We start from the raw sequence: 22,056 nt of genomic DNA, 5'->3' as shown, positions 1-22,056 counted from the left end.
TTCCATAGGAAGTAGGTCAAATGATGATTAGAGATTTTCACAATGGTTTAAGGAGTTTTCACAATGTCTGACTTGACTTGTAGTTTCAACAATTTCTGGAACAGGCGCGTTTTCGACAAGAACTTAGCATGCTAAGAATAACGTTCTTATAAGCTGATAAGAACGGAATAAACTTTTTACACACTGCGAGCAAATTTTCTTTGATATGAAAAAAATCCGATCTTTTGCCATAACAAATTTCTCACAGATTCTTCATTCACACGGAGAAAATATATTTCCTTACATAAACTCATCAAGTTTCTCAAAGAAAGTTTGTCCTGTGGACCCGGTTTAAGTCTACGTTTAGTTGTTCACACGGGACCTGACGAATTTGGTATCGTGCTCGAATCGCCCGGTTTCCTCGTGTGAACATGAAAAACTGTCAAATAACTCGATCCATTTCTGCCGTGTAAACACCTGAACCGAACGATTTCAATTGAAGCATCATCATAAATTGTCGGGTTCGTCGTGGGTGTAGCCTAAATCGCTCCAAAGGGGACTGCTTTTAGTGCTTTAGATTTACCCTAATTCTGCAAAAAAAGAAACGCGTGGAATCGCTGCTAAATAGCAAGGTGATGTGATCTGGTATTATTCTTATTCTGGTAAATATCTACCTCCTCCGCAGGCCCTTTTCAGGCAAATATGGCGGGCGGTGATAGGTAGATATTGGAGGTGATCAGGTAGATAAATATTATCTTGCACTAGCGCCGCTAATATCGTAAACGAATAAAGAGTCGAGTTGTTTGTCATTGATATTGCTCACAACCAGGCAAACCAAATACTCGACCACGATTTCCCCTCTTCATGCGTGAGTACGTTTTCAAGCACACCAATCAGAACAGAAACCTTGCACAAAGCTGGTTCCTAATCGTCTCGGCGCGGTTCATTTTTTGTGGGAAAAATATAAGCCGGAAGCGAGAATTGCCCCAAGTGGGAGTCACGCAAGGATTACCGATTATAAAGTTTTGCTTCCTAGCCGAATTTGACGTCCAAAATGCCTAAAAAATATAGATAAATCCCAGGTAATTTGGATCCCTCGAAAAAGCGAAGATAGAAATCTCAGAAGCTTATTATCGTCATCGCTGTGAACCAATCACGTTGCAGGAATCAAAACCTCAGTAAAACCCGCTCATGCGCATCGAACACAACGCATTCTAATTTGCACAGACTGCTTGTGGGGCGTTGGAAACGGTGTCGCTGCGATTCAGTTTGCGAAGTAAACACTTTTTACTCCCTGTTTTCGAGCAGTTTGAAAGCGAAAGAGAATATGCCTGAGCCTACGAGGACCGGTGGACAACATTTGACCGAAATGAAGGCGAGAAGATACTCTGAGCCGGCTATGGGGAGACGAAGTGTACGTCGCCCGGAAGATATACAACGCGATGTTCGTGGCTTGAAGCTTCGCCAGCGAGTCTCTTTGGTCTTGAAAGACGAGTACCTTCGACATGAGCTGGAAGATACTGTTAGGAAACACGGCGAGGAAGGCGAAGAGCTTGCTTCAGTGCGAACCTATCAAGATTTTCTTGTCCCTACGAGCAATTATTACGGCGCTGCTTCGGGCTTATCGGCTGTGCATCCTATCAATGATATACGAGGGACAGACATGCTGAATTATACAAAAAGCGAACGCATTCTTCGCTGCAAATTAGCTTCTGTTTACCGTCTTATCGATCATTTTGGCTGGACAGAGAGCGTTTGGAATCACAGCACGGTAAGCACCAGTTGATCGTCTGATTTGTGATCTACTTTTACAAACGTGAAGAGCTTGTTTATACGCGCGACGAAACTAGGTCAACAACATGTCTGCCTAAATATTGGCTCGGTTTTAGAGCGTTGTATCGAATTTTTAAGCACAGTAAACAACGAAATCTCCATATATGAAGCTATGGCTTTCATGTTAAGATATTCTGGTAGAAATTGGATGAGAGCTTCGGGATTTTAGAACGTAAAAATAACAAACAAAACTACTCCAATTTTTGTAGGTTCGGTGTTCTGGTGAACGCGGGCAGGGCGAGAGTTTTTTGATCAATCCTTTTGGATTGCTCTATCACGAGATCACCGCTTCTGGCTTGGTGAAAATCGACAGCGAAGGAGAGGTTTTGGACCCCGGCAGTACAAATTGCGGCATAAATAAATCTGGATTTGTCATACACTCTGCCATCCATCAGAGTCGAAAAGATGCCAAGTGCGTCATCCACATCCATGATCCAGCAACAGTAGCCGTAAGTTTTTGCGATCGCTCATTAATTTTGCATGGCTTACATCTATCCAAGTCTTCATGCAAATCTTAGTGTGTGTGAGAAGTATTTCTCGGACGTTAATGCTCCAATGAACTTAGAAATTTTCTTGTTCAAAAGCTGCAAACGCTAACAAATTACGTTACATTTCCGAGTTTGGCTACATCAAAAAATGTTCCAGAGACAGCGAAATGTAACATGATATTATATACTTTCATCCTCTTCAGAAAAAAATCAATTTCGTTTTGTTTCAATACAATAAACTAAGTACTCTCTGTAAAGTATGTTTATTTCTCAACGTCTCGTCGTATTTTTTTGGCGAGCGCGTGGTTAGCATCTAGCCGCTGCTGTTGCTATTGTATTATAATCGCGAATTGTCTGCCACATCGCAAGGCAACAATTATCTCCTATGGCGTTGAGAATATGCCTGATATGATCCCTCGCTTTTAAAGTTTTTCGTTTTGTCCGGAAAACAGCCAGCATTTTGTGATGCCACCGTCTCGATGGTCCGAGAAAGGTTCGTGTTTACATTTGTTTGCTATAAATGTGCTATTACGAGACGTGGTTATGTAAGAACTTAAGAAATATGAATATTTCGACATAATTATAGGCTGTCTATAAAATTAAAAAACCCTGTCGATTTAGAGTCGTTCTAGGTGTCATATGGCTGCTCTGTTGATAACAATTCCTGTTTGTTTGTTGGGGGACTATATTACACAGTAATGCTATTAGGAGTTCTTCTGGAATCACCCATAAGATGGTTTAATCCAAGCTGACATAATATCACTTTTAAACGTTTAGGCTGCATATCTTCATATTTATAATTGCTTTGATATGAATGGTAATGGTAAAATGTAATTTTTGTAAACAATCCAGCAGGATTTAGGCACATAGTCATAGCCAGCTAGTCTATACATATTTTTCTAGTTTTCTGCTTTCCATTAAGTGATATTAGTATTAAATATTTATGACATTTATGCAGTTTGATCCATAAAGCTCATTAAAAATTTACCTATTTAAACATCATTACTGTGACTTCCTGCCTGTGTTAGGAGATGTTTATATGGGTAGACCTGACCAAGTTTGCTAAATGCTCACAGGCAGGAGTGTGGAATGAATTGGCCTTTGTATAAATTTGCGGTGAGAACATTTGCTCTCAATTTCTAGCACAATCCTTTTTTGAAGTGTTTTGATGACAGCTCTCCACAATATAGCATCTTGACAGCTGAGAATATATTAATACCTGCAAAATAGATCATGTCAGTTTCACGGAGGTCTCATCCATGGAGCCTAGCATCTATATAAATGGAGACTAATGATGCACTTGATATGTTTGTTAAATTGGGTGTAAAATATCATTGCCTAAAACAAATTCTGATGTTGTATTGTTTTTTACATTTTGCAATATAATATCTAAGCTATTTGGATTGGGGCAAATAGTTTTTGTTTGTTTTCATGAATTGCAATCAACAAATACTTCAGTTTTAAACCACTTTTTAAGGAGAGTACTTCATTGACAATGTTTTTTGGCAATTTGGCCAGACAAAGCAATATAAGTGTAAAATCTTGTTGTTAGAATTGCTACTATTAATTGGACACTTCTCTGATTTCAAATATTTTAATTTTCATTAGGATAATAACTTGTTTGAAAGATTATGCCAATTTATACTGTACACATGCAAAACTATTTATAGGGAATGCAGTTGAAGCAAAGCAAATACTTAGGAGTTAGGATGCTTTCCTTTTATACAGTAGAAATGGCTAGACTAGTCCAGTTGAATTTCAAAACAAAATATTCTGACAATCTAATTTGACCATTTTGGCTGCTTTAAGGAAAAGTATCTTTAGACTCCATGGTGTCATCATCATATCAATATTTTGCATTATCCTGTAATATATTTGTATACATTTATCCTATATGTAATTTATCACAAACTACTGATCATCACTTATTTTTCTATCCTGTTAGGTTGCGTCAATGAAACAAGGTCTTTTGCCTCTTTCAATGGCGTCTGCTTTGGTAGGTTTTAATGCTTATTGATTATCATCAACATTTATGAAAAGCTATTAAAGGGGCTGATGACATGGACCGGCCAGTTTTCGAGGCTGGAACTAGCAAACTATTACATGAGTGATTTCAGTATGAAGTATTTCAGTACAAATTTTTAAAGAAAATTTATCATTTAGCTGTAACAATTAATGTTACCATGTAATGAGCAAATTTATCCTTTAGCTGTAACAATTTTAGTCCTTCTTGGGTTTAATAGTATTTAATACATGTTTGTGCTTTTTCAGTCATGCAAATTTCTGCCCCAGCTAGCCAAGCTAACCTGGGTTTGCATGTAATCCAAATGTTAAAATTGACTATAATTACTATGGGAAATAGGCCAGCCTGGTCTGTGTAATCAGCCCCTAAATGTAAGATGAGTTGTTGAAAAATCATTTTGCTATTGCTTGTACTAAAGATAAAGCTATCAGCTACTTTTTCTTGAATTCTGCGACATAAATGTTGTGTTGTTAATAAAGAAAATAAGCATTGTTTGACAGTATTTCACATTTAAAGCATTGACTATTCATTGTAGCTTGGTCCAGTCTCATACCATGACTTTGAGGGGATCTCTGTTAACCTTGAGGAGAGAGAGAGATTAGCTGCTCATTTTCCTGCACCATCCAAGGTATGACAAAACCTAACATCCCAGGTTCCCAGTTCAAATGTACACATGCGTGGTTGATCTTAATTAATGCCAACATTTAACATCAAAGATTTGTTACGTACCACATAATCTCTTCATTTACAGTATTTTCTGTCTCAATTTCTTCCAGGTTTTGTTTCTGCGTAATCATGGAATACTTTGTGTTGGGGAGACTGTTGAGGAAGCTTTCCTTCTTACGTTCTATGCAACAAAGGCCTGCGACATTCAGGTATGCCCTTTTCATTTTAACTTGTTGGGGCTTTGATGATAAAGATCTTTTTAAAGGCAAGAAGTTAATTTGCTTTTCATTAAGTATTTTTTAAAGATGCTAATTTTAAAAGCTAGTGCTTTGTGACTGAAGGGAAGGGGAGATATTACCTCTTCATGTTCACGTATCTTTTTGATCAAGTGAACATTAAAGAATAAAAACTTATAAGATCATGTCTAAAATGCTCTTAGACTCTGCCAAATTTCATTTGAAGTTCATTTGTTGTGTTCATTTCTTGTGAAGTTCATTTGTTGTCATTTCATTTGTTGTGTTAAAATTAAGAATTGAAATAGATACGTAAGTGGAGGGCACCATTGTTGGGCAAGTCGGAATGGACTTTTGGATAAGCTTCAGCCTCATTTTAGATTGTGCTTCAGAATATGCGCTGATACGCTCCGAAACCTAAGCTAAAGTTGTCTTCACTACCATTTAATTCAGATAAAAGCCATGGCGGCCGGTGTTGATAATCTGGTTTTGCTTGACGATGATGTGCTCAAGCAAGTTTACGAATGTGAAGATTTGGACACTAAGAAGAGGGAAAATATTACACCAGGAATGCATGAATTTGAAGCCTGGATGAGGATGCTTGATGCACAGGTAATGTGATGGAAGATTCAAGACGATGCAGCTCTTTATCACAGCCACAAAAGAGCGGCAAAATCGGGTACCCCTCTCAGACAAATTTCATTACATTAATGGAAGCTCTAGTGTAAAATGGTAGCAGCTGTATAAATTTGAACTACTAAATCATAACAGCTCCAGTCAGATAACTAGTTGAATACAAGTGAGTGACTTGTAAAAGAGTTTAATAGCTCTTTTGCAATTAAATTATTAATGACATATTTAACTTAACTCAACTTAACTTAATTAACGAAGTACACTGTATTACGTCTTCAAATTCGTTTCGTTTGATTTCGCATCCTCGTTACTTAGGGTTACCGAACAGGTTACGTGTACCGTCAACCTGACATTTACAACAGGACGGTCCAGCAGCCGAAATGCGAGGCGAGGTCTCCTGCAACGATGACGTCATACCGTTACGAGATGCTGCACGGGGATAACCAGACCACGCCGGCATCGCGGCGCGCCAGGTCCCAGGGCAAGGGCAACACCTACAAGAACCGCGCCAAGTGGTTGAACTCCCCGGTAAAGGCCACGGAGTACAGAAAAGAATTTATCCACGATAGCCACACTGAGCCTGCCATCCTGAAGGACAGCAAGCCTGAGAAAGAAACAGTCGTGAAAATCTTGGAGGTAAATTTCTTAGAATTCTTTAGAAAAATAAATTTCTTAGAAATTAAACGTGCAATTGTCGAGACATTCGTTAATGTTTAAAAAAGTATTTTTTCAAGAGATGAGTTCTGAAATAATCACTTTAACAGGTATACAAATAGAATTATAACTTATCACAAAGAATTTAGAGTCTCTGATTAAGTTATAGCTGTGTGTACAATGGTCATGTTCAACCAGTTACGCCATAACTCGGGATGAGACGTTTTTCATAATATGAAAAAGAATCAAGCCTTAGTTTGTCGTTTTCAACCCGTATTCAATAATTGTTGATTTGCGCTTTTATTCTGGCTTCGAAAAGGAATCCAAGGGGCCGGCGCTAAAGGAGAACTATGTCCAGGAGACGATCACGTCCAGCAAACCAGCGGAACAGGTGATGAGCGAAATACCTCTTGAGAGCATTTTCAACGAGGAGCCAACAAACGAAGTGTTTATCGAGAAAGGGTCGAATGGTGGCGAGACGAAGGAAATGAAGCTTTCTGATGATGGTGATGCGACAAACGTGGTGACATCCACGAGTACCAGGGTTGTGACCACCAGTCGTACTGTGGTGAAGAGTGATGGTGGCGCTCCCGTCACGACCATCGAGAAGAAGTTGATTGTGAACGGCGAAGAGCAGCCCGTGGATAGTAATTTGCTCAGCCCACCTCCCGTCGAGGTTGAGGTTGAGGAGAAAGAAGATGTCAGCGAAGAAGGTAGGTTACGTTGCTATGTCGTCATTGTCGTGGCGACTGGTATTAGTTAAAGAAACTTGTTAGGCTTCAATTTGCCCCAAACTTGATATAATAACATTGTTCATCGGGTGCAGTACAGCATTGGGAGCCATTATAGAATATCTGGCCAACCCAACTCTTAACAGTGAATGCCATATAGAACTACCTTGTTTTATCTTACTTGATGCATGAATCGGACTTTTACAGAACAAGAATAAACACTATTTGTAAAGAACGGGGCAGCTCTTTACATTTTAATTGATCCTCTAACAGAACTTTAACATAATGTACTATTGGGTCTGTATTTTATAATTTTACCCAGCATTGTCCTGTTTCTTTCCTCTGGGAAACACTTAACGTTTCCTAAGCGTGTAGTGTGTTCTCGCTCGTTCCGTTGAAAAACTTTTTTTTTTAGGAGACAAGGGTGAAGGTGACAAAGACGAGGGTGAAGGGTCCGGAGGCAAAGCACGACAGAAAGTGAAGAAGAAGAGAAGCTTTAAGAAATCCTTCCAAGGAATTATGAATAGAAAAAGCAAATCCGAGAAAGACGATGACGACAAGAAATGAACTTAATTGTATTTTGCTGCATAGCAATTCTTGGCAAATCTTGAACTCTAGAGAAGCGACTGACCAATGCAATACTTTTGTGAGGTGGCATGTGTAACTGCCTTTAATTGACCTGCATGCCTGTGCGTTTATTGGTTACCTCTGTGATATAGGGAAGTGCATACTGTATACGAACCGTTTTTCAATTTGCTTACGAAAAACGAATCCCGTAAGTTGGCAAACTGATTTTACAGATCGTGCGATCTGTGTACATGTATCATTAGTATTTTTGGTAAAACTTCAGTTTGTTTAAGACGAAATTCATCTTCCAGTAAGAAAAGCAGTACGAAGATTGTTAGTGTACTTTATAATTTCAATTCGGTTGCAATATGTCACTTTATTTACCACTTTATTTTTAGTATTTTTTGGTTCAACAGAAAATAGTTTTCTCTATGGGGATAAATAATACTACACAAGTAAAACCGATTACAATGAGGTTGCAAAATTAATTTTTTGAAGTAATTTTTTTCTCTTACTTCTTTTCTCTTAATAGAAGTGCCGTTTAATATGCGCCATCTTGAGTTAAAAAGTCTATAAATCACCTTCAACAAACTGAAGTGCTTTTTTGTTTTTTTTTGCAAAACGTACAGGTAGTCGTTATGACGTCGGCGTATCTTTTGAATGATTTTTTTTTCTTATTGGGTTACTAATCCATCGGCAAGGCCGTCTTCTGATAGTTAACATAAAATTTATGAATATCTAACAAATTGCCTTGTTAGTGGGTTGTCGTGTAGTATTATTCGACTTAGCACTGTAGTATATATAATATTAATTAAATATTTTAAATTAACGAGTTGAGGATTTTGTGTGAGGTCCTGGGAACGAGGTTGGGTGGTGAATCGAGCAACCGTGGTACTAGGTTTCTGCGGATTATGTTTCTGCGCATCGCTGGGCGAAGTAATCTGTAGCATAAATCACGCATTGCTTACAAACCCAAGGCCTAATTTCGCTATCGCTATTTTGTAACTGCTCAAAAAAAGGGAGTTGTCGTCTTCACGGTGACCATGATATTGGGGAAATAAGATTTTCCCCATTTCGACTATACTAGAGACTTTTGTTACAGCAGTGAAGTTAGTATGCTATTTGGTACAAATGTTGTTGTGAAGATTTGGGTTAAATTTCGTGAAGTTTTGGGTTGAATTGCAGAACTCTAATTTTAAAGCTATAGGTTAACTCACCGTTAATAGAATATACATGGTTTGGAGACTAAATAAAAGTACAATACAACTCGTTAACTATGTTATTGTCCAGGTTTACGCAAAAAATGGTTCCTTTCTCGTCACGTGTCTATTGTATTTTAGCCAAGCGTACCAATGGCATTCGTCTTGCTAAGCTCATCAACCTTGACTTGAAAAAAATTAATTTTCAGTATCTTTATGGAATTCCTTGCCAAATGGTATCATCGATAAAGTAAATTATTTCACACTATGTTCTCGAACATTTTAATATATTGATTGTAAATATTCTTAATATAGTTTAATTAACATTCTTGATCTGAAAAATCAAATTATTATAGTTCACATGGACTACAACTAAAACACACCGGTGGCTAAAATCGCACAATTTGCTTTTCCGGAAAATCCAACTGATGACAATGGCTCCAAAAAGCTATAGTGAGCATTTGGCCTGTTCACACGACCCGATTTTGTTGGATCTAATTCACCTCTGACGTATGGAATGGAATGTGTTACTGATGAAGCAGACCGCAGTAGCTTTTGTTGAATTGCTGCCGCGCCCATGACATGTACATTGCAAGTTCGAAGACTATAAAACATCCATCAGAGATGAATAAACCGACAAAATTAAATCGTGTGAACAGACCTTACAATACAATACAATACAATTAATTTATTTACTGATATGGTAGTAGTAACATGACTAGGTCGATACTCGTATAATGTTAGCTAGCTTTTAGTTATGCATGCAACTAATGTTTTTAAAGTTGTGAGAAATCGCACACAATGTTGAATTTGTTTATAGCTTCTAAACAGCATATAAATCGAAATTATTTTGGTTAATAAAACAGGCTTGATCAAATTTATCCCAGCTGTAATGCGGATTATTCCCGATGTACACGCCATCATCCATCCCGCGTCTTACTTTACCGTTATCAAATGGACGAACAGAGAAGTTTTCCCCTGTACCATAGTGATGAGGGAAAGCCAGTTGTAGCAGGTCATCTCGGGTATCCTTCACAAAATCGACAAGGCGTATGGCAACTTCAAGAATCTTTTCTTGAGTGTAATCTCTTCTCGGACCAAGAGGAGGAACTGTAATCCAACAACCGGGATTACTCGGAAAACTTTGCCAAAGTTCCGGATTATTCTCTCTTTCGGGTATTTCGCCTGGCTTAACTTCGTGGTATCCTTCCCGACGGTTGAAATATAACTTACCGGGTTTGACATTCACAAAAACCAAATTACGGTGAACTGCAGTGTTGCGTAGAATATGGAGCGTGTTGAAATCCCTCGCTGCATCATTTGGAGTGCCTTGTTGATCGCATAGTGATCCACTACCATCAATCTTTGTCTTTATTTGACAGCGTAGGATTATTTGTTTAAATTCATTTAACATATTTTGATTAGGCGCTGGACCTCCTGCCTCTGCTCCAGGCGCTGGACCTCCTGCCTCTGCTCCAGGCGCTGGACCTCCTGCCTCTGCTCCAGGCGCTGGACCTCCTGCCTCTGCTCCATCCAAGGGACCGAATATTGTCTCGAACCTTTTCTTTGCAAAGTTGTTTGCTTTTTTCTCGCAAACCTCTCTCTGCCCCCCCGCAGTAGTTTCCCGGAGGATTTTATAAGGAAAGTTCACATTTCTTGCTTCCTGGGAATAACTAGGTCGACCTTCGTTCTGGTAATGGCAATGACAAAGGTAACATAAATAGTCTAGAGCTGAATAAAGGTCTGTCGCGAAATATCGCAATCTTTGCGGTGCACGATCTTGGATCATCAATGCCAATGGATCGACACCGGCGTTTTGAGTTAACATGAGATGTTCTCTCTCGAAAGCGAACATTCGTAACTTGCACTTGTTAATCAGATTATCTATATTTGCTATTGCACTTTTTTCCCACTCTGTTATATTCACTGCCATGATGTCAAGCTTTGTTTACGGTAGCACAGCTTAACGATTACTCTGTGGCGGGGTAGTGAACAACTGCAAATTGAATGTAAAGTAATTTATTATTCATTGGTTTCGTATCACCGTCACGATTCCCGTCTTCCGTATCAGTTGCCTAACTACATGCAAGGAGGAATTAAACCACATGGAAATAACATTCATGGGAAAAGCAAAATGTAGGTTTCATCATATTTTTTTTTTTCTCAACTACTGCATACAACAGCTTTTCTCCACAATAAGTATAGTGAATGTGGAATAGTATATGACCCCCAATAGTGCAGGAGATCTAGTACGTTGCGATTAAGATCTCGGACTGTTTTTAAGACATACTTCATCCTCCCCATCGTTATAATAAATGAACGCACGAAGTTGGACAACATTTTGGTATTCGGCATTGAAACCTTGTAATTATTATTGTATATTATTGTGTTGTGACGCGAAATAGCCACGTGGCCATGAATTAAGCACCATTGCTTCGTTCTGACGAACATTTCGATACTACATTAAAGTGGTTTGATGGGAAAAATGTGGCCAAATTCAAATGTCAGCCCGCCAACGTAAGCGCATTCGTACGTTGAGTAAGTCGCTGATATTATTATAATGCATGGTCAATTCGTTAGGTTATCCTGAAGTAGCTACATTTCTCGCGTTTGCAACGCTACGAATCTCTTCAGGAATAATAGATTTGTTGGAATATTTAGCGCGCATACCAAGCTAAACTCTCCAGTTTAAACTTAAAACTTATATAAACATGTATTAACAACGAAGTCATCAAATTCCTGCTCGCCCACAAATGTAAATTGATTTTCTTTCACTAAATCGTATGTTCTCTGTGTGTCAAACCGAGAGTATAGACTGTATTTACTACATTCGTACTTCAGGTTTCATGTTTGGAAAAGACTCACCCGCTGCGACAGCAATTAGGATCTGCAATAAAACTTACCTTCGATCAACGATATGAATAAAAACCTTTCGCCTGAACACACACCACGCAAATGCACGAAATCATCATGGTATATCCGATATTAAAATGTCAGGCCGAAATGCATGATGGTAAAAGTAAAATGGAGAGTTTAGCTTCTTTGTTGGTATAAGACTAGGTTTCCCATGAGTAGAATGCTGGTTGAAAGCATGCCGGTCAGTGTTCTGGTTGCCATTTTCGTTCCCACGGGAATTCTCTACGAAGGCTGTTTAGGGAATTTTCTACGAAGGTCATATTGACACTTGACAGTTTCCCAAATCCCAGTGTTTGCTATTTTGGTTGCTATTTACTTATAGCGTAGAAGGCAACGAAAACGCGGGTGGCAGAGCAGAGCCAGAAGGCTCAGTAGTATAGTAATGCTCACAAGAGATTTCGATATATTGCAATGAAAGAAATTACTGTATGTAAAGCAATTCTACTAGTATAGCCGTATAGGCCATTTTGCCAAGACGAATACAAATATACATACATAATACTTTATTTAAACACGCTAGCCTCATATACAGCCGATTGCTATTTTTGATGAGAGGCGTATTTAAATTGAACATACTGTACAGGGATAACAAACAGATTATACAACAAACATGCAGGCAATAGACAAAGAACGATATGAGAATGAGGACAGGTCAGCTTCACCTCAAAATAGATTTTATTATCCGTTTAAATGATTGACTCGAATATAAAATCGGTAGTTTTTGCTTCAAAAGGTAAAATTATTCCAATGGAAAGCTCCATTGTATTTGAAAGTTCTTTTCAGAAATTCTTTCTTAGGTTTTAATAATACTAAATCCGTTTCACGATTTCGAAGATCATAGGGGGAATCGCCCTTATTACATCGTCGAAATAAATGTTTTAAATTTAGAGCAGTATATGATGATTAATTATTTTATACATGTAAATGACGTCTCACGTCTAGAGACTCCCAACCTAACAAATTCAGCACATCATCATTCATCAACACGAATTTACATCACATGCATGCACTTTATGTCTTTATCAAAAGAGAAACACAATAGAAAGTGAAATGTGCTGTGCTCATTTGACAGTTTAACGCAATGAAATGAAATTGAAATGTGTTTTAATTTCATGAAATCTGTTTTAAAGATCTGTAGCCAGTAGCTTCGTTTTCATCTCGGTTATACCAGTTTAGGAAATGAAACGATATTTTTTATTCGTTACTCCAGAACATATGAAATAGTTCAGTGGCACGCACGTCACCAGGTAGTATACATGACACATTCTTATACGTAAACTCACCTCTCATTTCGCTCATCGTGATGGAGAAACCTTCAATCGCATTTTTTCTCCGCTTAGTCTTTGCCGTCGTGCATATTTGCGCGACGACTGGTGAGGTTTCTCACTGTAATTCTGGAGTTGCAGTTAAAGATCTTCTCAAGTTAGCCAGAATTAACGAAGCAAGCGTAGAAACTTATGCCGCAAAGTTGAAACAACACAAAATCGACCAAACTGTGCTCGGCAGTCTGACATTACAACAGCTTCAAGACATCGGAATTACAGCGCTTGGGGATCGTCTGAGAATCTTCAATTTCTTTTCGAAAGATACTGACGATTGCGCCAGCTCGCCATGTCAGAACGAGGGCTTGTGTCGAGACGGCCATCGTTGCTTTTCGTGCACTTGCGACCCCAACAGTGGATATTATGGCCTAAGTTGTGACCTAAAGTGTCCCTGTCTTAACCGCGGTGTTTGCAAAACTACACAAACTTCGAGTGCGTCTGCCCGGCAGGCTACTCCGGTGATTTATGTAACACGCAGTATTTAACTGAAGAAAGATTGGTGAAACTTGAGGAAACATTGCAACAGGTAAATGTGTATTCCTTCTTGTATTGGGAAACGTTTTGGCACGTAGTTGCACGCCAATCAACAGTCTCGTTTCCGAGAATTTCATTTTCCTGCCTGTTTCAGTAAGGAACCGTTGAGCACAACTAAAACTATTAATGAAACGAAAAAAGACCAAAGGAACGCATTCTTTACGATCGAACAAAATATATTTGCGCAGCTCACAGACACATATGTTCCTCGTAATAGGATGATATAAAAATATGTTTGTACAGTATATCGCGCACTCAAAAATACATATTTCAAATTCTTGCGTTGCATGAGATGGCTAGGCTGGTTAGTTCTACAGTTGCCGATAATCAGTTATTTCATGTGGGACAATCCATAATTTTATATATAGTAGGAAATGCTGTTTGAGAATTACAGATTACAAATGTTACCAGAGAATTCGGTCCATCGGCGCTCTATCCAGAAACTTCGCTTAATTGTGGGCAAAACGAATTTTATAACTTGTACGTTTTTGTACTTTTTTCAAAAAATTGGTACCTTCAATTTTCTTAAACGGATTTAAACAATGAAAAAGCAATCTTTTCAGTACTCTCACTGCAAAAGATCGCCACGCGTGTTTGCTGAAAATAGGGTAGAGATGAGTAAAAATGAAACAATTTTAACTAGATATAGTTGCCTAGTAGTCTTAAAATTTGATGTGGAACACAATACTGACATTTGCGTTTCTATTTTCTGACCTTCTCATATGCAAGCTGACAACAAGACTAGAACAAAGTGAAGAACAAATTAGGAATCAGGGAGTTCAAATCAAGAATCAGGAGGCTTTGATAAAGGCTCGGGATGCTAAGATCAAGACTCAGGATGCCGAAATCAAGGATCAAGATGCTCAGATCAAGAATCTAGATATTCAGTTCAAAAATCAGGAGGCTCAGATAACACGTCAAGATACTCAGATCAAGGCGCAGGGTGCTCAGATCAAGAATCACAAGGCTCAGATCAAGAATCTAGATGCTCAGTTCAAGAATCACGAGGCTCAGATCAAGACCCAGGATGCTCAGAACAAGAATCAGGATGCTCAGATTAAGAATCAGGATTCTCAGATCAAGAATCAGGATGCCCAGATTAAGAATCTGGATGCTCAGAATAAGAATCAGGATGCTCAGATTAAGAATCAAGATGCTCAGATCAAGAATCAGGATGCCCAGAACAAGAATCAGGATTCTCAGATTAAGAATCAGGATGCCCAGATCAAGAATCAGGATGTTCAGATAAGGGAGCTACAATCCCGTCCCACAGGATCTTGGAAATTCTATCGTGCAAATGAAGTAATGTAGTGACAATTTTTATGCTTGGCTCTTTATCCATATTTTCAATGTTTGTTTCATGTACTGCATGAGACAAAGGCAAAGCTTTCGGACAAAGAAAATTAAAGCTTCTCCTCAACTTATTACTTGTATAAGATGGAAACACCAACATTTCTCAACAGATATATTTCCCGGTTCTTCTCCTATTCAATATTCAGGACCCAAAGGGGGTAGGGGGGGGGGTAGACCTAACAAAAAGCAGTCAAGAACATCAATTAAACAGCCACTCACATTCCGCAGTGGGGATTTAAACACGCGACCTTGCGATCTCAGCGCAGTATTCTTTCATATGTGTGTGAGTTCTTACTTTTTTGCTTTTTTTATGCAGGTTCTTAATCAACTCGAGAAGATGCAATTAAATGCACAAACACCAACATACACACAAAGGCTGCGAATTGACCTTCCCACAAACACCAAAGCCATTCTCATTTCAATATATTGCCATTTCTACAACCACCAGGGTCACGCATATTTGAATTACGTCGCTTACCAGAAGAACAACGACAACGCACGTGGCACAGCAGAAGGTTACAACACTCATTACGATGTCTACGCCAACACATTTTATTACGAACAAATGATTCCTTGGAACACCACCCTTCCCAAAGAGTTGGTCTTCAGGGTGACATATTCCTCCCTCACTGGTGGCAGACGTAACTGGTATCGCGTGCGTTTGGTTGGTTACGTCACTGCGCCGTGAAATGAAACAAATATTTGATGACTGAAGTTTGAAGCAGAATTTGAAACACAGATTTAATATTTGAGGATTAACGCTCACTAGAGATTTTATACGATACATTGCTATAGGCCCGTTTACACTTGCGATTTTTGCTGCGTTTTTTTGTGCAATTTTCTTCTTTTGGTAGATGTGAATGACTAATTGTCTACGAATGCTCTGATGTAGAAGAACTCATATTTGAACGTCAGTAACTAATTCACTCGTTCACATCTATCAAAAGAACAAAGTCGCACATAAGATCGCAGAAAGAAATATACTATACAGTATAGGCTATTTTGGCAAAGAAGAATTTGCATTAAATGTGACAATGAAATGTGATTTTTATTTGACTGAATCGGAAATAGCTGTGAAAACCAGGATCTTCTCATTTATCAAACCAAACTCCTGATATTCGCAACATCATCAAGCAATTATTATTAAGCCGAGATGTTTGAAGCTGACCCTGCATAATTTGCGATATATGAAATCCGTTTTGAAGATCTTCAGCCAATAATGAATGACTAGTTCGTTTTCATCTCGGTAATATCAGTGAGAAAATTGAAACGAATCTTTTTGTTTTGTTACTCCAGAGTATATAAAATAGCTCAGTGGGTAGTATATTACGCGTTCTGACGTAAACTCACCTCTCATTTTACGCCCATCGCGATGGAGAAACGTTCAATCGTGTTTTATCCCAGCTTAATCTTTGCCGTCGTGCATATTTGCGCGACGATTGGTGAAGTTTCTCACTGTAATTCTGGAGTCACAGTGAAAGATCTTCTCAAGTTAGCCAGGGTTCACGAAGCAAGCGCACAATCTTATGCTGCAAAGTTGAAACAACACAAAATCGATCAAACTGTTCTCGGCAGTCTGACATTACAACAGCTTCAATACATCGGAATTACAGCGCTCGGAGATCGTCTGAAGATCTTCAATTTCTTCTCGAAAGATACTGACGATTGCGCCAGCTCGCCATGTCAGAACAAGGGCTTGTGTCGAGACGGCCATCGTTGCTTTTCGTGCACTTGCGACCCCAATGGTGGATATTATGGCCTGAGTTGTGAGTTAAAGTGCCCCTGCCTTAACCGCGGTGTTTGCAAGACAAGCCAAAGTGGCGGTTTTGAGTGCGTTTGCCCGCCAGGCTACTCCGGTGATTTATGTAACACGAAGTATTTGACTGCGGAAAAATTCTTAAAACTTGAGGAAACATTACAACAGGTAAATGTGTGTTTTTTTGCGCATTATAAGTGCATGTGTATTTTACATGCTTAGGCAAGCAATTACCCGCACAATACCTGCGTCATACCACTTAGCAATCTAGTTCTCCAGAATTTTATTTTTGCTGACTGTTAAGCAACTATTTTCTGAGCATATAACTAAGTTCAAGAAACAGACCATAGCAATTATAGGAACGCATTCTTTACGATCGAGCAAGGTATATTCCCACAGGTCACAAATATTCTTCGTTTGGACTTTGGGGTCACTATTAATAGTCTGCTTGTCTCAGTAACACGTACTTCCTAACGCGGTCAAAGAAGCATTTTCAACATTTTTGCATGGCATGGGATGGCTAAACTTTACAGTAAGCTGTCTAAACAGATCGGAAAAGCAGGAAAACGATAAAATGAACGATAAAGATGTCTTCTCTTTTCTCTTTTCTTTGGGCGTGGAGATCAACAAATTATTGTAAACAATCAGAATGAATTACAAGATATCGTGATGCATTTGCTATAGTTATCTCTATATAGTTTTGATGCGGGTGTCACACCTTCATTACCCGATTATTTTCCGATTTACTTTAATTTTGAAAGCTACAAACAAGACTAACAGAAAGCGAACAACGAATCAAGAATCAGGATGCTCAGATAAAGGAACTACAATCCCGTCCAACTGGATCTTGGAAATTTTATCGTGCAGATGGGGTAATGATTATACGTGTTAAAACAAATCTATTGCGCAAACTATAAGCAAGCTGGTGCCGTCTGCAATGCATACTTTTTTGGACAAAGGCAGCGTTTCTCTTCGAACTAAACAAAATTTAAGACGAGGCCGTACGGTCAACGCTTACAAATGCATTGTTCAAAACGCATATAACGCAGTAAAAACAAGGTTTTTTTGGGGAAACTTGTTAGCTGCGAATGATATTAAAGGATCTTCTGGAAGAGTTATTTTTCCTATCACAAAAAACATGCAATTCGTTTGAGTGTTTTCTTCATCCTATCAAAATGTCTTTGTTTTGATTTTCATTAAAATGCAGTGAGCTTGTGAGTGCATGGTTTTTGAGATGAGTTGAAAAGAAATCGGACATGCGGTCTTGTGCATGATTCTATAGTGAAGCTTTTTTATCAGTCTAAAACATCTATATTGAACTGTGGTGTAAAATGCATGCTTTATATATGATTGATCTGAAGTTCTTATTATACTCTTCTTATGCAGAACCTTGGCCCACTCGATAAGATTCAACCACATATACCAAGACCGACCTATATCCAAAGGTTACCAATTGACCTTCCCGTGAACACCAGAGCCATCATCATTTCGGTATTTTCGTATTTCTTCAATGGCAGAGGTTACAACGATTTGAATTACATCATCCACCAAAGAGACAACGACAGTCCGACAACCAGAGCACGAGCCGAAAATTACCATCACAACATCCATGGTAACTCATTCCTGTACGAGCAAATGATTCCTTGGAACACCTCTTTTCCCAATGAATTGGTCTTCAAAAGCTGGAGGTCAGTCATTTCTGCTGACGGAAACTGGTATCGCATGCGTTTGGTTGGTTACATAACTTCTCCATAAAATGAAATACTTTGAAACAAAATCACTTAATGTATGTTGGTATAATTGAGGAGTATAGCTCATTAAGGAATTTGCATGTAAAATTCGTTCCATAGTTAACGAACTAATACTACGAATAGAAGCTCACTCACTCTCACTCATTGAGTATAATTTCATTCACCTCGTAACGATTCCATGACAACGTTTTTTCGCACGAAGAACTTGGTTTTGAATGTTTCATAATAAAGCCATGCCATTGCATGTGAATGATGATTTCTATTCTTTTCTTTCGAGCTGGTTTTCGTAGATCCATATCACCAAACCTGCTGATATATTGGAGTTATTAGTTTGTTGTAGATATAGCAATTCTGTGGAGCAAATCTCAAACCACGATTTCAGAGTGGAATATTGATGAGATATCGAGGAGTTTTTGAGGATTTTTCAGTTGAACCTTTCTACACGCAATGCCATCAAGATCCCTGTGGTGTGAAATGGATCTTTTCCTTTTGTTACTCCAGGCTATATAAACCAGCTCAGTGGCAAGTCAGATGATAGCTAGTATATATAATGTGTTCTAACGCAACTTTCTTTTTATTTCACACTAATCGTGATGGAGAAACGTTTAGTCGTATCATTCCTCAATTTATTAATCTTTGCCGTCGTGCAAATCTGCGAGTCGACTGGTCAGGTTTCTCACTGCATTTATGGAGTCACAGTGAAAGATCTTCTCAAGTTAGCCAGGGTTAACGAAGCAAGCGCACAGTCTTATGCCGCAAAGTTGAAACAACACAAAATCGATCAAACTGTGCTTGGCAGTCTGACATTACAACAGCTTGAAGACATCGGAATTACAGCGCTCGGAGATCGTCTGAAAATCTTCAATTTCTTCTCGAAAGACCCTGACGATTGCGGCAGCACAAGATGTCAGAACAAGGGCATCTGTCAAGATGGATATCGTTGTTTTTCCTGCGTTTGCGATCCTAAATCTGGATTTTATGGCCCGAGATGCGAGTTTAAGTGTCCCTGCCTCAATCGCGGTGTTTGCAAAACTACACAAACTGGCTTCGAGTGTGTCTGCCCGCCAGGATACTCCGGTGATTTATGTAAAACGAAATATTTAACTGAAAAAAGATTTGTCAAACTTGAGGAAACGATTCAACAGGTAAGTTTGGGGTCACATATTGAAGCGACACTTCTTTGCATTAAGGATATGTTTGGACAAGTCTTGCATGCCACGATTATATCTAATTAAAGTGAATTACAGGAGTAACATAAAAAAACTGACAATGATCTTGTTCTCTGGGGGTTAAATTTTCCTGTTTTGAGCACAAGAAGTTTTCTTATAAAAAAGTGACCATATATAGGAATCCTTTCTTTATCATCGAAAAAATCTAGTTTACTTTCCACAGCTCACAGCTATTTTTTGTGTAAGAGTATAACTGGTCAGTTTGGACAGGGAATTGCATGTCCCATTCAAAATGATTGCTTGCAAGATAGCTCATCTGATTACATAAAAAAAGGTTTTCAATAACGCTGTTTCCATTCACGCTCGCCTGATCCTAAATTGTCCGAAAATGGCGGATCGAGAGTTACTAGAATTAAAGAACTACGGAGAGCTGATATGAGCGACAAACTAAACAAACGAACGAAAAAATGTTTTCTTAGCCTTAGGACAGCAAATTATAACGGTGTCAACTAGAATAGGTTAGGCATCAGTATAATTAAGCGATTCTTTCACAATATACACCTGCTAGGCGTCTTCTTAAAATTTAATGCAGAACACATTGAGATTTGCGTTTATATTTTCTGATCTTTCATATTCAAAGCTGACCACGAGACTGCAGCAAAGTGAACAACAAATCAAGAATCTACAATCTCGATCTTGGCAACTTTATCGTGCAAATGAGGTTTGTAGACAATGATGTCTATTGTGTAAGTCTTGGCTCGGTGGCTGCTTTGTCTATATTCTCTATTATACGCTAATTTCGTGTACTGAAAATTTGTCTTCGGTGATGACAAACGTATATCCTTTGTGACGATGTATAAGAAATAATATATGCATGGAAACATTAAAACAATTTTTTTCAAAAATGAGATTGTATCTATACGAATCTACGATCAACTGTTGTAAAAGCTTTATGCATGTATTCTGGTTTCAGCTAGATGCAAGGCGAAGAAAATTTGATATTATATTCTTCAAAGCCTAACCAGCAGCCGGCCCTGTACCATACATGCACGCAGTTCATCTATTTCGCAAAGCGTCCACCGGTCAATGGTGCAAAAAAACCCTTTCAGTTTGTTTTTTTTTGCAGATCCTTAATCAACTCGAGAAGTTGCAATTAAGCGGACAAACACCGACATACACGCAAAAATTACCAATACTCCTTCCCAAGAACACCAAAGCCATTCTCATTTCGATATTTTGTAAATTCGGAAACGGCAATGGTCACGCATATTTGAATTACGTCACCTACCAAAAAGACAACGACAACGCGGCTGCCAAAGCGGAAGGTTACAACACTCATTACAACGTCTACGCCAACACATTCCTGTATGAGCAAATGATTCCTTGGAACACCACTCTTCCCAATGAGTTGATCTTCAGGGTGACGTATTCCACCCTCACTGGTGGAAACTATAACTGGTATCGCGTGCGTTTGGTTGGTTATGTAATCTCTCCATAAAGACGTTTTCACGCACTAATGTAATAAATATACTAAATGTTTAGAGCAAAACGTACAGGGCAATTATTGTTGTGCAATAAGATTTCCTTCGCAATCTGTTCAGGGGCTGAGCCCGTGGATACGTCAGTGATGTTGCACAGAATGTTTCATAAAACGAATTTTAACTATATTTTATTCATTTCATCCCGCTTTTTGAGGTGCAAATTACACATTATATACATTCAAAGATTAAAATACTTGATAAGTTATAACTCATTAAGCTTCGATTTTGAGCTGCTGCGCGCTTCGATTTTAATAAAACTAGACTTTCTACTATAGAGGTTTTCTCCCAAAAACTGACGTAGCTCTTCTCATAATCATATCGTGAACATGACGAGTTCAAAAAACTTCCTAACATCTTCATAATGAGAGAGAGTTGCGTCTGGGCGTGGTCGTTAAGGGACATGGACGAGGTTTGGGCGTGGTCCGAACATAACTCTCCGAAGTTCTAAATTCTCCAAGATTACTCTCCAGGGGCCAGTTCAGTTGTTCAAACCTGGGTTAGCGCTAACCCATGCAGGGTTAAATTTCAATCCACTGTTTCGGTTTAACTGCTTTTGAAGCGCTGTTCGTTTTAGAACCTTTACCAAATATGTCTTCTGTCGGTCCAAAATTTTTTAAAAAGATATTCAACTTTGTAAACAAGCGATTAAAAAAAATGATGTAAAAATTCGCTTTAACCCAGGGTTAAGCTTGGCCTGTCAGTCTGTGC

At 38.7% G+C, this 22,056-nt stretch overlaps 5 protein-coding genes across 6 annotated transcripts; 4 read left to right on the top strand and 1 right to left on the bottom strand.

Moving 5' to 3' along the window:
* Positions 1 to 1,188: 1,188 nt before the first annotated feature.
* LOC114515930 (alpha-adducin-like) lies at positions 1,189 to 8,099 on the top strand. 2 transcript variants are annotated; one of them, XM_028535248.1, is made up of 9 exons: positions 1,189 to 1,750; positions 2,022 to 2,261; positions 4,246 to 4,296; positions 4,859 to 4,951; positions 5,100 to 5,198; positions 5,676 to 5,834; positions 6,171 to 6,491; positions 6,829 to 7,222; positions 7,656 to 8,099. In XM_028535248.1, the coding sequence occupies exons 1-9, from the start codon at positions 1,307 to 1,309 to the stop codon at positions 7,805 to 7,807; spliced, it is 1,953 nt and encodes a 650-aa protein (XP_028391049.1). In that variant the 5' UTR covers positions 1,189 to 1,306; the 3' UTR covers positions 7,808 to 8,099. The 2 variants fall into 2 exon arrangements, with proteins under 2 accessions (XP_028391049.1, XP_028391050.1); XM_028535249.1 differs by having other exon boundaries at positions 6,829 to 7,223; positions 7,669 to 8,099.
* A 1,212-nt stretch (positions 8,100 to 9,311) lies between these two features.
* On the bottom strand, positions 9,312 to 11,948 carry LOC114516117. Its single transcript, XM_028535499.1, has 2 exons — positions 11,910 to 11,948; positions 9,312 to 11,002 (listed from the first exon to the last, which is right to left on the bottom strand). Exon 2 carries the CDS (start codon positions 10,937 to 10,939, stop codon positions 9,830 to 9,832), a length of 1,110 nt encoding a protein of 369 aa, XP_028391300.1. The 5' UTR covers positions 10,940 to 11,002; positions 11,910 to 11,948; the 3' UTR covers positions 9,312 to 9,829.
* A 1,711-nt stretch (positions 11,949 to 13,659) lies between these two features.
* Positions 13,660 to 15,854, top strand: LOC114515869 (protein BCAP-like; the record flags this gene model as incomplete). The annotated part of the gene is made up of 3 exons (XM_028535189.1): positions 13,660 to 13,770; positions 14,508 to 15,080; positions 15,448 to 15,854. Coding segments are annotated over 3 exons (1,056 nt in total), but the record flags the coding sequence as incomplete, so codon positions are not given.
* A 649-nt stretch (positions 15,855 to 16,503) lies between these two features.
* Positions 16,504 to 18,781, top strand: LOC114515868. Its single transcript, XM_028535188.1, has 3 exons — positions 16,504 to 17,055; positions 17,649 to 17,759; positions 18,274 to 18,781. The coding sequence occupies exons 1-3, from the start codon at positions 16,504 to 16,506 to the stop codon at positions 18,640 to 18,642; spliced, it is 1,032 nt and encodes a 343-aa protein (XP_028390989.1). The 3' UTR covers positions 18,643 to 18,781.
* Positions 18,782 to 18,985: 204 nt separating this feature from the next.
* LOC114515867 lies at positions 18,986 to 21,305 on the top strand. Its single transcript, XM_028535187.1, has 3 exons — positions 18,986 to 19,783; positions 20,448 to 20,528; positions 20,934 to 21,305. The coding sequence occupies exons 1-3, from the start codon at positions 19,232 to 19,234 to the stop codon at positions 21,303 to 21,305; spliced, it is 1,005 nt and encodes a 334-aa protein (XP_028390988.1). The 5' UTR covers positions 18,986 to 19,231.
* Positions 21,306 to 22,056: the final 751 nt, after the last annotated feature.

The sequence above is a fragment of the Dendronephthya gigantea genome, unplaced genomic scaffold, assembly GCF_004324835.1.
Source record: "Dendronephthya gigantea isolate DGI-Jeju-01 unplaced genomic scaffold, DenGig_1.0 000005F, whole genome shotgun sequence".
Taxonomy (NCBI): domain Eukaryota; kingdom Metazoa; phylum Cnidaria; class Anthozoa; order Malacalcyonacea; family Nephtheidae; genus Dendronephthya; species Dendronephthya gigantea.
This window is presented reverse-complemented; position numbering and strand designations above follow the sequence as displayed.